The following is a 14204-nucleotide window of genomic DNA, read 5'->3' on the forward strand; positions in this document are numbered from 1 at the left end:
ATCCAAAATATTATGGAGTTGAAAAAATAATAAAGCTCTGCCCAAAAAATGATAATAATAAAGACAAAAGTAATGAAGAAAGGAAACTTTAAACATTAAAAAATTCAAAATTTTCTTCTTAACTTTTTCTATTCATTTCAAATTTTAAATTGTTGTCCTTTCTCCCCCATTTATTAACACGTTTTTGAACAGTATATATGTAATTAAAGCCATGTTACTTGGAGCTGTTCATATTCATGTGTACAAAAATACAAGGTATAAGGAAGAGACAAGAAAAAAATTATAAAAATAAGCGAAAACATATTATGTTAAGACAATGAATTTTTTTTGGATAAAAATGGAAGAGACTTTACATACACTAGCATGTGGGCAGGATGCAAATGGAAGAACGAAAATAAGTAATGCATCCTTCCATATAATTGGTAGGATGAGAATAAGTTACATTATATCATACTTTAATATATATATATATATATATATATATATATATATATTATAGATCTATTTTATAAAATTAAAGTTTAATATTTATTATAATTTTTTTATAAATCTGATTTAACTTTTTAAAAATTTGATTTAATCTTTCTAAAATCTGGTTTAATTTATTAATTTATTTAAAAGTTTATTTATATTAATAATTTTAATTAGGTTAATAAACTTAATTTTTATAAATTAATAAATTTATTTTTAAATATATCATTATTTTCTAATTTGTGCGATAAAATATAATTTACTTAATATTATTAAAATTTAAAATTTAAAATATATACATATCACAAGAATAAAAGTGAATTATTTTATATTATAAAGATAATTCATGCATAGTCATATATGTTAGTCTATACTCATGCGCAGATTATAAGTCTATAAATTTATAATGAAAAAAATAATCATACAAACAAATATTTTAAATATTTTTTATATCTAATTCGGTTTATTTTAAATAAATGAATCATATTTTAACAAACTAAAATAATTATAACAATGATTTACAAACTAAAAATATATTCATCATACATGAATTGATCTTAGGAGTATGGGTATATATACAATGACACAATGAGGGAATAAATAAAATTATTTTATGTTAAAGAGACTGATGTACATCAATGTACATTGATGTAAACTTAGGTACAGACTACTATAAAGATGTTAAATTTATTCAAATAATATATGTAGAGAAGGGTTCAAACGGTACCAATATAACTTTTACTAAGTGCGTCTAATAACATTATATTAAATGTAAATTTTGTAATTCTAATCAGATTGAAAATTCATATCACTTTATATGTGTATATCAAATTTTGTTAAAATTGAACAATAATTTGAACGTAATCAAAGTGTTCATATTTTAGTATATTTTGAAATAAATATATTACGTCAATTTTATTTTATAAGAATGAAGTATTAAATCATTTTGAATTATAATAAAATTTTGTATATATGATCTATGAGTAAAGAACTTTCAATCTAATAGTTGAATTTACAAAATTTACACTTAATATAAAGTTATTGAGCAGTGTAACACTTAATAAAAGTTGCACCAATATCGTTTGAACCCTCTTCATATATATATTAATTTTTTTTATTATATTACATAGATTAATAGACTAGCCTATTAAGTTTAATAATTTTTTTATAAGTTTAGATTCAATCTTTTTAAATAAATAATTTTTTTTAAAAATCTAAACTTTTTATTAAATTTTAAAGAAATCGTATGATAAATTTTTATTTAAAATTTGATTTATTCTCATTTCTAATAATTGATAATTAAATAATAAATAATTTTTTTGTAATAAAATAATAAATAATAAGTCATATATTAATTATAATATTTAATTAATTAATAATTTAGAACTATTTTATACTTTATTAATCTATAATTATTGAACTTAAATTTTTATATGAAAATATAAAAATAAAATGAGATTGTTATGATATAATTAAACTTTAAGATGTATTTGATGATTTGATACATTATATAAATATAATAAATAAATTTTAAAATATATAAAAATTAAAATAACTTTTAAATACTCGCTCATTAAAAAAATAAAATCCCTAAAAACACTCCAATTAAAAATACATGTTTGATATATTAAAATGCGAGCTTAAATTTAAATAAAAAAATATAGTTCTGTATAAAACGCTGCGTTTTGCTGGTCTATGTGCCAAATCCAAACATTTGCTGGCTCTTGTTCTTCCCAACCCCTCTTTCTTCGCCGCAGTGTTGCTGCGAATCCGAATTCTTTTGAGTTTTCGTCTCAACAGCGTGAAAGAGGTAAGAACTTTTTCTAATATTCAGTTTTTGTTTCTGATGATTTTTTAATAAGTTCAGTTTTTCTTAGAGCAAATTGTATTTGGTTTCAGATTTATTGTGAGCTATGGAACACGGCTCATACTCTGATCCGAGTAAATCCACATTTTCTTTCGGGGATGAGGATCATACTTTTGCAAATTCCGTCAGATTCAGTTTAAATCAAGAGTAAGTCACTTGCGCTTACTCTCTTCTTGAGTTCCTAAGTAACACATTTTTTTTTTTAAAGCTTCGATTAACTTTCTTTGTTGTTTATCCAAAGTTTTATGCTGTTTTCAGTTTCTAGAATTAGGGTTCTTCTATATACATGTATGATAGTAAATGAATTTTATTAGTGAGAAAAGTGAGAAATTACAACTAGAGGGGGATAAGATATCCAAGGAACTTGAGAAACTGAATATTGCAGTCTCTATGCATGATGAACTTCCTTGAAACACTAGAGGAGAACACCAGACAGAAGCCATAAATGTTGGCTTATTCCATAACAAACTTCGGGCCTGAAAAGTAACCATGCACCTCCCACAATGAATTTCAGTTTACCTATTGTTTTCCTTAAAACTGCTCCTTAGGAGGAAGCAGCACTCACCAAAACATAATTGAGTTCAACCTGATCCTTTTTGTGGATAACAAATTGATTGATGGATTTCTCCCACCCTCCTGTTTTTCAACGAGGGAGAGAAGAAGACCTGAAACATTAGGTTCTGTTTGGATAAATTTTTCAATAAATTAAAATTAACTTATGCACTTAACTTTTATAAAAATTCGCATTTAAATTTTCCAAAAACTGAGGTTCTAAGCTGATTTTCACTTGAGAAATAAGTTTAATTGAAGTTACTCTTTATTTGTTTTATAAATGTTAATTGAGAAGTTTGTTCAAATAGGGTTTTAGACAAGAAGTTCCTATTGATACTGATTTCATTTCTTTCTGTGGTGCACGATTAATTAATCCATTTGCATTTTTGTTAAATGGAGTTTGAAGGATTTTTTGTTTTGCACCTTGCATTATAAAATATGAATGTATGTTTTTTCTGGCTTTTCCGTAGCTCTCTTTCTAAGAACTACCTTTTCCCTTTATTCCTCTTCATCGTCAGTGCAATATATGCTGATGAGGCATTGTCATTACTGTTGTCTTACAGCCCAAGAGTGTCATTTTGTGGGTACAGCATTCCCCATCCTTCAGATAATCGTGTTAACATCAGAGTACAGACAACAGGTATGCAGCATAGTGGTGGATAGAATATAATGCGACTCTGATTTGCAAATTTGTTCCAAAATCTACTGCTATAAATATATTTTTCTATTAAAATCACAAGAGAACTTGTGCTTAGATACCAATTTCACATTTGTTGTGACAATCTTGTATATTATGTTGACTTGCCTTTTGTTACTTTTGATAGATATATAAAGGTGTGAATAGGAGCGGAATTTTTTTAAGCCAACTATTATGGGCATGTTTGTTTTATCATGGACTTTGTTGAACAAAAAAAAAACAACACACATTCCAAAGCATCAAATCAAAAAGTAACATTTTTATCTTTTCCATTGAATGTGATTTTGTGAGTTTTTAACGGGAAACCAAACACGCACATTGTGATACTAAAAATTTTCTCATTGAATGACATTCTCTGTTGAACTAAAGTTTTGTTATGAGAGTTCAGATAAAAACATATTATATGGTTTAGGTGTCGTAGATAATTCAATTAGTGCTTTTATGTTAGGTTGTTAGCTAAATTACCTATAACTGAGTGTACTACAAATACAATTGTTGTATATGTGACAAACATGTAGTGAGAAATAAAGTGTTCAGATTCAGCATCATCTCTCTCTCTGTCTCTCATTCTCCCCCTCTTCTCTGCTTTTCTGAGTGTTTTCCAAGTTCTAACATTAGGCCGTGCATCTATAAGTAATTAAAAAATCAAACACATTATTCATGGTGTAAAACGTGTTTATGGATGATCTGCTATTTGTCTAAATGTAATACATTTTACACCATGAATAACATGACTTTTAATGCTTATAGATGATTTTGGATATCATTTATTGTATTTTTTATGTTCTAAAACTTGTTTCTTATGGTTTTCATCCCATTCAACGTCATTGCATCAGTAAAATTATTGTTGAATGTGTCATCTCTTTGTGTAGGGGATCCAGCACGCGAGGTGTTAAATGATGCATGTCAAGATCTCATGCTAATGTGCCAGCATGTTAGGAGCACTTTTGATAAGGCAGTCAGTGATTTTAAAAAAGGCAAGACTAGGAAGGGCAACAAGGATATGAATGTTGATTAGTGTACTAGTTATATTTCACTTTGTATCTTTTTGATCCGCATCACGGTGAATTTAGAAAAATATCAGCCAACTGCAAAACTAAGAAGAATTGGCAATTTCATTATGTATTGAAGTTGATGTTTGTGTGCATCGTTGGTCTTATAGGTGGGTATAAAAATATCCTTAGAACTCATCTTCCATTTTTGTATTTTGCGTATGTAGCAGCTACACAAAACTAATATTTACTATCAGTTTTTGAACTTTCTTTCAGAAAGCAAACTTTATTCCTGAAAATTCAAAAACCGTCAGCCCTGGTTTGAATTTTACGATAATTTCTTTGTATTCTGGGTAAATTTTATTTTTAAATATTTAAAATTGTAGAAAAATAACCTATAGATGAGATGTAAGATGTAACCAACAACTTACTAATAGAATTATAGCATGTTTGGGAGAGCTGAAAATCTGAATTTCATCTGTTTTCTTTATAAAAAAAAACAAATAAGTTGTTTGTAAATAAGTTATGTGTTCCAAATACTAGCTTAGGTTTACAATCAACTTTTTTTTTTTTAAATAAAAAACTTTCTATTAAATTATAAATTTGAAAATTTTAATTATTTTTTATTAATCTTTTTTAAGTTTATTTTACTATATAAAAAGTAATTATTTCTTACCCAACAAAGTAATTATTTCTTATTCAAATAAAGTTAAATGTTTTAGAATTATTATTTTTATCCAATTACTCAAACAAAAATATATTATGACTATAATTGATTGTTGAAATGATTTAATTTACAACTTTCTAAAATACACCCATAAGTTATAAGCGGTAACTACTTTAAAATTATCATGTTTTGTTTTGGTGAACATTTTCCAGTTATTAAGTACTATCATGTCATTTATGTATTCTTATAGATGATGCAATCATAAATCTTTAGTCAAACCCCTAAATTGCTAAATTTAGTTAGAAACTTTAGTGTTTTGTCATCAACTGCTATATTTGTTTGATTTGGTATTCATGCTTCCGATTTCCCCTCCATCACAAGCTAACTCAAATTTTAACCATCATATTCATCTCACACTCACTAAGCACAATGCCAATCGCTTCACCCAAACAACCCTCTCTCGTAATCATCACAATCACCTTCTTCGTCTTATTGGGCCCAGGCCCAGTCCTTGCTCGCGACGCCCACGTCATCAATTTCCACTGTCCCAATCTGTACCCGGAATCCCTCGCGTGGGACCCACTCGCACAGCACTTCCTCCTCGGCTCCCTCCGCCAGCGCATCATCGCCGCCGTCTCTGACGCCGGCATCGTTGAAACCTTCATCTCCGACACCGACCTCCCCGACGGCGCCGCATTCCTCGGCCTCGCCGTCGACCCGCGGCGCAACCGCCTCCTCGCCGTCGTCCACTCCAGTCACCACCTCCCTCCGCTGAACGCCCTTGCCGCCTACGACCTCCGCTCCCGCCGCCGCCTCTTCCTCTCCCCGCTCCCCTCCGAAGACGTCGACGCGGCGAACGACGTCGCCGTGGACCACCGCGGCAACGCCTTCGTGACGAACTCCGGCGGAAACTTCATCTGGAAAGTATCCGCAGACGGATCCGCGTCGATCTTCTCCCGATCTCCGATGTACAGGGAGGCGACGAAGAGTCCTTCCAACGGCGACGCACCTTACGGTTCCGTAGGACTGAACGGAATCACTTACGTGAGCAAGGGATACCTCCTGGTGGTGCAGTCGAGCAGCGGAAAGGTTTTCAAGGTGGACGCGGTGGACGGCACGGCGAGGAAGGTGTTGCTGAACGAGGATCTAGTGGGCGCGGACGACATCGCGGTGAGGAAGGACGGCGTGGCGGCGGCGGTTTCACCGATGAAGGTGCTGTGGTTGATGAAGAGCGATGATAACTGGGCGGAGGGAGCGGTGTACGACAAGGTGGAGGTGAACGTGCGGCGGTTTCCGACGTCGGTGGTGGTCGGAGATAAGGATAGGGTTTATGTGTTGTATGGGCATTTGGATGAGGGGAGAATGGGGGATTCTGGGAGAGAGAATTTCGGGATTGCTGAGTTGAGATCGAAGAAAGAAGGTGACGAGAGGGTTTGGATCTTTGTGTTGATTGGTCTTGGCTTTGCTTATTTTTGCTTTTGGAGGTTTCAGATGGGTGAGCTTGTGAAGAGAATGGACAAGCTTCATTGACTTTTCTTCAATTCATTCTTGCTGTTAGGTACTTACTTTGCTTTCCCAACACTAGTTGCTTCAATTCATGCCTCTTCATCACTTTTTCTTCACTATTACTCATCTCCCAAAAAACCTTCAATCAAAACTATCCACTACTATTTCAAATCAAAATTAATTCCAACATTATTGTTTGTGTATTTAAAATCTGCTGATTTTGGATTTTCAATAATTTCGAGATTATTTTTCATAATTTAAATCTAGAATGCGCATGAAATAAAAATTAAATGTATTTATATGAATCTATGAATAATGAAATATCAAGATGTTATAGTTTATAAAGGGATTTCGATAAATTCTTCATTTTCTGTATTTGTCTATTTGAAAAATATCAGTAACTCTTCAACATCTTTTCAACTCATTTTTGATTGTAGGATAAAGTTTATTAAAAATTATAGTATTATGTATCTCTCATTATTTTCTTAAAATCTTATAATTTTAAATAAATTTTAACTAAAAATATAGATTAAATAGTGTATGCACTAATGATGTAAGGATTGCTAATAACAGTTTTTTTCAACATACACTCTATATCTAATTAAAATTAATAAAAATTATAAAATCATAAGAGATGTTCATTAACTACAACCCTCTAGGATTAGTTAGAGACCAAACTCTCAACTTCATATTTTACTTAACTAGTCATTCAATTAGGTTATAGTTCGATTATCTTCATATCAATTCAAATAGACTTTAGAAGGAAACTAACTTTAAAACATCATAATTCAACTCTAGCATTTAAGTATCTCATTTAAGACATGCATCTCAACCACATTCTACAGCTTCACAACTTAACAATTATACAACATATAATTTACATCTTAACATCATCAATTCATCTATCAACTTACAACATAGGTATTTATCATCACATATCAACATACATACAATCTTGATCATCAATATTCAATTATAATTCATCATAGAACAACAAATCAACAACAAGCAATTAATGCCTGATGCTACTCAAATGGTGCCCGATGCCATTGAGACAGAAATTTCCTTTTCTTGTCCATGTCTAGTGTCACACCACCTACACCTAACATGGTTGAGGTAGAGATTACTCCACCCTCTTGCACCTTACATGGTACAACCTATTGCCAACCCTAATCAAGTAGAAGGCCTTTGCTTAACTAATGCTCAACACCACACTCATCAACGCCTGGTGTGAATCTAGGCAAAGATGAGTCTCTCTCTTCATGTTTGACGCCATTCAACCTGTGTTTGGCATGATTCTAACCTGAAATAGATCTCTTCCCTTACATCTGACACTACCAGTCTTGCACCCAACATGAGTGAGACAATATATAAAATAGAACTAGAATTATTGTCTGTTGCAACAGAAATCTTAAGCTTTATTTATGGTTATATTTCTTCATTTCAATACTTATGCATACCTTTGCCATGAAGGTATGAACTTGGCTTTCCCTCGTCCAATTAGATGACATGCAACTTTTCTCGTTTTAAGAGGAGGCACTTGACCTTTAGAGGAACAACCATATTAATAAAAACTACTCTATCTTTTTTATTTATAATTTTATGTTCTATTTTCATCTATAAATAGATCAAAAATCTTCCTGGTTAATTACTAATTAGAGAAAAAATACAAAATATTTGTTATAAAAAACACTCAATTGTGTTACAATTATTAAATAATTACATTTTTCTCGCTTCACCCTCGTGATTGATTAAAAACTGACAAGAAATAATTTTGAACATAAGTTATCCGTACAGAATATATGTAACATTACTCATAATGAAAGTTGAAATTAATTGTGCATGCCTTGTGTGCACGCTTAAAGAAAGGTACAATAATCCCGGTTCGTTCTACATCAAAATTGACCGATACATATACTACTAGTCAAGGTTGAAATTTATTTTGCCCCTAAGGTTTTAAAGTGCCGCCAGGGTTATATACCTCAAAAATAGATATGCTGAAAATGTGTTGCAAGTTATAGTTGCAAAAATCACAGAGATTAAAACCATGCATGCTACTGGCCTGAGTGATCATGTCCTTGTTCATCATATTGTTGTTGCTGGTTGTAGAAGTAGGATGAGGGAGATGAGGAGGATGATAAAGTGGTAGAGAATTGAGAACTCAAAGGTGGTTGTTCTTGTTGTTGGTGATTGAAAAGATGTGATGTGTAATAAGGGAACTGTGAATCATCACTTGAAAGAATCCGTGCATATTGGAAGAGATTAGGGAAAACTTGGTGGTCATGTTGTGTGGACAATGGGTGAGGGGTTACAGCATCAAGAGAAGAAACAGAGCCAGTTGCTTGGAAGGGAATGATGTTTTTGTTTGATGGAGCTTGTTGAAGAAAAGTTGCATCTTGATGAACCCTTTCAGGGAAATTAAGTTTGGCTTTTGTGCCTTTGAACTTGAGTGCTGCTTTGTCATATGCAAGGGCTGCATCCTCAGCTGTTTCAAAGGTTCCCAGCCACACTCTGGCTGCTTTTTTGGGATCACGTATTTCTGCTGCCCATTTGCCCCATGGTCTCTGCCTCACTCCTCTGTAGTGTGGTTTCTTTGTCACTTCTTCATCACCAACACATGCAAATCAATAACAGATTTTACTTAATTCTACTTCTTTTAATTTAGACATTTTAATCTTCCAATTTTCAATTGCTTAAACGGATTTTTTTTAAGTATTACAATTATGCAATTTAAATTTCTTTTGTAAGTCACTCCTTCATCACATATTTAATAAATTTTGATGTGATACATAACGCTTATAACATGATAATTAATATTTTGCTTACACTTTGTTGTCTCACAATTATAATACCAGGGAGAGTAAAAGTGATATTAAGTCACGTAAATTAATATGTCAAGAAACAAATCAGCTGTCAAGTTATCATCCAATTTCATGTCAATAAAATTATTAAATATTTAAATAAAAACTGATGGAAGAATCAAAATCATATAATTGCAATTTCTGAAAAATCATACTTCGTGCCATTAAAACCTGGGAGACCAAAACATTTTTATGGTATGACATCTAAAAATTACAGTAATGAAATATATTATAGAGATATTAGTGTATAAAACGTGTTAACTCATGTTATACGAAAAAACAAACATTGATATCAAGTTGATTTATATTGTGTTTGGACATAAGTCATTTAATTTAAATCTCGGGTCATATTATAAAATGCACAAAGATTAATACTATCTCCTTCAAATTTAACACGAGTTTTATGTTCTCGAATAAGAAATCAAATACTAAAAGTCATTAAGCAAAGTAATTCGATACAGCCTTAATCAAGACTAGGATACAATCTCTGTCTTATGTATAAAATCACTATTGAAAATAACAATTTATTTTTATAATTCTTATAAGAACCTACTCGGTAAAAAAGAGTTATATGTTCTTATAAAAAAAAGTTAAAAACCAAACAAACATTTAAGTTGAAATCTTATTGCTTTCATTCATTGTATAGGGTCGGGTATATTACGTTATTATTTAAATGCACAAGATTGAATCTGGAAACAGAACATATGCAATTATAAATGTGGGGTACGCAATCCGGAAAATAATGGACCCATTTGAAAACACTCCGTGGTAATAATAATGTAGTTGATAATAAGTTCATAACAAAATGAAAGTGCTACTGTCTAAACTTGAAAAAAGAGATCAAGTGGAATGTGAAATGCAAGTACTGATTTAACAAAGTTAAGGTAGGTGCAGATTTTATGCTTCCTAGTGCATAAAACTACTTATCCTCACCCCTCTTCTACGACTACATGATTATCAAGAGGAAATTATATGCTTACACATGGTTACCACATGTGAAAATGGACTCTAGACTAAAATATCATAAATAATATTTCTAAAATTAATTCACACCCATGCATATTATGTGTAAAGACAAATAATGCTATCACCTGAGAATGAGAGGGGTAAAAATGATAAATGAATACCATACATAATTAATACGATGTGAGAATGAGAAACAGATAAATAAATTAGAAATATGATACAAATCTTTATAAAAAAAATGTGGTGTACGTAAAATGTAGAAAAATATGTGACATATGCCTCTTTGGAATATAAGAAGAACAATTATATTTTATTTTGTTATGTGAAGAAACTCTCATGCTTTAGCTCGCCTTGATGTTACCTTTGGGTATTCGTCAAAGATGGGATATGCGTAGACAAGAAAAAAAAAATGGCACGACAACTTGAATATAAGACAAGCGCATGCATTGAATTTCTTTATGTCCTAAGTTGTCCACATGTGACTCATACTAATTAACTAGCATTCTTAATATTGAATATCTATTTATTCTAACCAAGATGTCATTGTCAGTGTCGATTTTTATCAGTTATTTCAATGAAAAAAAACTAGTTTGAAGTAGCAGTGAACTTGAGATGATATACACTAGATTTTACTTTTGAATTTTTTTAAGGGTTTTCTTTTGCTATATGAATCTCAATGTTATTTATAGATAATTTTGAATCAGTTATTAATTTTGAAATGTTAGAATAAAATCTTAAAATTTATAGGTTGTGGTTATTTAAAATTATATTTTATTTTTAAGTTTTAAAACTAATAGAGTATATTTACAACTAGCTTCTGATAATACTAAATGTCATATATGAAGATTCCTTCCTAATTATTCAATACCATAAAAAGTTATTCACATTAAAATAAATTACTGTAACATTTCTAAAAAAAAAGTAATGTAATTTTTCAAAATACATGACAGAAAAACAGTGTAATTTGATTATCTTTGAAAAAAAAAATGTTACCTTATATATATATATATATATATATATATATATATATATATATATATATATTAATATCAAAGATCATAGATCATTGTTCGTTGCTGGAGTCTAGAACATTTTCATAAGTTTATGAGAAGGTAAGTATATACTTGTTTGATTTTAACAAGGATAGATCAGAAGGTATCACAAATTCCAAAATCAATTTATTCTATTATAATTATTATTTTGATACAACACAAATTGGTTCTTTGACATCCACATCTCCACCATTTCCATTAATTGGAATTTAATGTTACAGAAAGTGTTTCTTTTTTTAGAAAACAAAACAAAAAAGGAGAGTCGCTATAACATATATAAATTGTTGTTTTAAGGAAATTAAACATGCTAGTCAAATTAAAATGATTTAAGATAATCAAACCTTTTTGATCTAGAGGAGGATGAGATGGGTAAGGTTGAGGCTGATCATTGACCACTGAAGTTGAGAGAGGAAAATAAGTTGATTGTGGCATGTGTGGGTTCCGATTGGTGGTTCCCATAACTTGAGCAAGAGCAGAAACCATTTCAGACATGTCAGTTTCTGAAGACCAAGATGCATAAGCATCAAACTCATCCTCTTTCTCTTTCTCCTCTGATGCTTCTGAAGATAGTGGAAGCTTGCCATGCCTTCTTGGATCCACTTTTAGTGTGTGTGATTCTCTATACTCTTTATGTTATGAAATATAATCTTGTGGTCATGTCAGTGCTGCTATATATATAACAGGCAAATTTAAGGGTTGAGAACCAAAGAAAACATAAATATATGTTGAGTTGTTTTTCTTAAATTCAACTTTTGTCCTTTTTTATAATTTTTTTATTTATATAATGGTAGATAAAAAATGATATTTTTAAGGTTATCGAAAAAAATTAATGATATATTGAGATCGATAGTTTTAATTTGATTCATAATTTTATCTATAAAATGATAATTAGTTAATAAAAACTATTAGAGAAATATTATATTTGTCAATAAATTTTCTTGAATAAATATGTTTATCAAAATAAGATTTTAATAATTGTAGAATTTTTATAAAAAATACAAATTTAGATTATATTTTAAATTATTTATGTCAAATCATGATGACTTTTTTTTTCTTGTAATTAACATGATTGACTCTCATTTGAATTTATTTTAAAGTAATTCCATACATAATGTCTCATTATTATGAAATGCGTGAATCTGTAAGATTATTTTAGTATCATTACGTAAAAAAATTAAGAAAAATGTTAACATGAAAGAAGAAATGAGTACAAGTTTACCCTAGATGTGATTTTTTGATATTTTTTAAGTAAAAAAGAGGGGGAAAACTACAATTGGGATGTTCACTTTATGGGGTAGTATGTATGATTCACATTCCTTTACAGCTCTCACATCGATATCTATTGCAAAGACGAAATCCATATCTCTTACCATATTCTTATACACCAATTGTCTTTGGAACAAGTGGCTTCATAACCTTTAAAAGTCACACCATTATAAGCGGCTAAAAGAAAGACACATCTCTTTAATTATTTTTAGGTTTTTCTTTTTCTTTTTAATAAATTATAACATTTTTCAATACCTTTATTTTTGCGTGGATTAATCTTTGATGAGGTTTTGTTTCTCCACTAAATAAATCCTAGCTATAGAATAGGCATTTTGATTTACTAGTTTGAGACCAAACTAATTATCACTATTTTTTTAATATAAATTCACTTGTTAATATGTTAGAGTTTAATTTTAATATAGTATTAGTATAAATACTTTTAGAATGTCAACTAATTAAACACCACCTTAAATATAATTTTTTAGAATAATTATTATAAAATTAGTAATTTTTAATGAGAAAATAAAATATGCACCAAAATGTAGAATATTTTTAATTCTGTCTGTTGAATATGGTGTGGCAAATTTAGTCCCACATCGAATAAGTTTTTTTTTTATGTGACCAAATTAGTCCCACATTGGATAGGTTTGGGAATGTGTAGTGCCTTAGGTTCTATATATAGAAACCCTTCCCTTCACTTTGAGATCATCCCAACTACAAGTTCATTTGTAACTTCTAAGGCTTGTAGTTTTCTCTTCTCTCTCTATTGTAATATTTCTTAGTGAAATATATTTGGTAGTGTCCGAGGAAGTAGGCATAATTGGCTGAACCTCGTTAAATTCTTGGTGTTCTTTCTTTCTTGTTTTGCTTTTGGTTTAAAATTTGCTAGACGTTTCCGCAACAATTGGTATCAAGAGCCAGGTTATTTTAAGGAAAAAACACTATGCTCTGTGCGTTGTAGGTATTCTATAGTCGGCACATCAGAAAATTTTTCCTTAATCCTGGACCTATTTTTATTATTTGACATTTAGCAAATTTTAAACACTCTTTTCGAATTGAGCTGAGATGGCAAACGAAGAAAATCCACTTAGAATTACATCATCAACTTTGAATGCTTCTTCAAGCATTTTGCAAAGAGCTGTTGGTGGGAATCCAAGGTTGATGGTAGAGATTTTCGATGGCAGCGGTCATTTCGGCATGTGGCAAAGTGAGGTTCTAGATGCTCTTTTTCAGCAAGGTCTAGACATTACAATTGAAGGAAAGAAACCAGAAAGTATGGGAGAGGAAGATTGGAAGACCCTCAATCG

General features: G+C 30.5%; 3 protein-coding genes across 5 annotated transcripts; 2 read left to right on the top strand and 1 right to left on the bottom strand.

Annotated features, from left to right (window-relative positions):
* Positions 1-2129: 2129 nt before the first annotated feature.
* On the top strand, positions 2130-4863 carry RPC14 (RNApolymerase 14 kDa subunit). Of its 2 annotated transcripts, none has more exons than XM_020363828.3 (4): positions 2130-2281; positions 2371-2485; positions 3409-3530; positions 4460-4863. In XM_020363828.3, exons 2-4 carry the CDS (start codon positions 2385-2387, stop codon positions 4603-4605), a joined length of 369 nt encoding a protein of 122 aa, XP_020219417.1. In that variant the 5' UTR covers positions 2130-2281; positions 2371-2384; the 3' UTR covers positions 4606-4863. The 2 variants fall into 2 exon arrangements, with proteins under 2 accessions (XP_020219417.1, XP_020219418.1); XM_020363829.3 differs by having other exon boundaries at positions 3454-3530.
* A 595-nt stretch (positions 4864-5458) lies between these two features.
* Positions 5459-6944, top strand: LOC109802481 (uncharacterized). The gene has a single exon (XM_020363869.3). It carries the CDS (start codon positions 5676-5678, stop codon positions 6774-6776), a length of 1101 nt encoding a protein of 366 aa, XP_020219458.1. The 5' UTR covers positions 5459-5675; the 3' UTR covers positions 6777-6944.
* A 1555-nt stretch (positions 6945-8499) lies between these two features.
* LOC109802328 (ethylene-responsive transcription factor ERF113) lies at positions 8500-12276 on the bottom strand. Of its 2 annotated transcripts, none has more exons than XM_020363648.3 (2): positions 11973-12276; positions 8500-9351 (listed from the first exon to the last, which is right to left on the bottom strand). In XM_020363648.3, the coding sequence occupies exons 1-2, from the start codon at positions 12121-12123 to the stop codon at positions 8807-8809; spliced, it is 696 nt and encodes a 231-aa protein (XP_020219237.1). In that variant the 5' UTR covers positions 12124-12276; the 3' UTR covers positions 8500-8806. The 2 variants fall into 2 exon arrangements, with proteins under 2 accessions (XP_020219237.1, XP_082929265.1); XM_083073139.1 differs by having other exon boundaries at positions 8500-9354.
* Between the last annotated feature and the right edge of the window lie 1928 nt (positions 12277-14204).

The sequence above is a fragment of the Cajanus cajan genome, chromosome 4 (genome assembly GCF_000230855.2).
Source record: "Cajanus cajan strain Asha chromosome 4, NIPB_CcT2T_4, whole genome shotgun sequence".
In the NCBI taxonomy this organism is placed as follows: Eukaryota; Viridiplantae; Streptophyta; class Magnoliopsida; order Fabales; family Fabaceae; genus Cajanus; species Cajanus cajan.

Bases quoted from the DNA above. Each gene is read 5' to 3' on its own strand.
- RPC14 (XM_020363828.3), top strand. From the start codon at position 2,385: ATGGAACACGGCTCATACTCTGATCCGAGTAAATCCACATTTTCTTTC. The intron at 2,486-3,408 runs GTAAGTCACTTG...CTTCATCGTCAG, and splicing joins AGATTCAGTTTAAATCAAGA to TGCAATATATGCTGATGAGG. The intron at 3,531-4,459 runs GTATGCAGCATA...CTCTTTGTGTAG, and splicing joins CATCAGAGTACAGACAACAG to GGGATCCAGCACGCGAGGTG.
- LOC109802481 (XM_020363869.3), top strand. From the start codon at position 5,676: ATGCCAATCGCTTCACCCAAACAACCCTCTCTCGTAATCATCACAATC.
- LOC109802328 (XM_083073139.1), bottom strand. From the start codon at position 12,123: ATGTCTGAAATGGTTTCTGCTCTTGCTCAAGTTATGGGAACCACCAAT. The intron at 9,355-11,972 runs GTTTGATTATCT...TTGGTGATGAAG, and splicing joins TCCTCCTCTAGATCAAAAAG to AAGTGACAAAGAAACCACAC.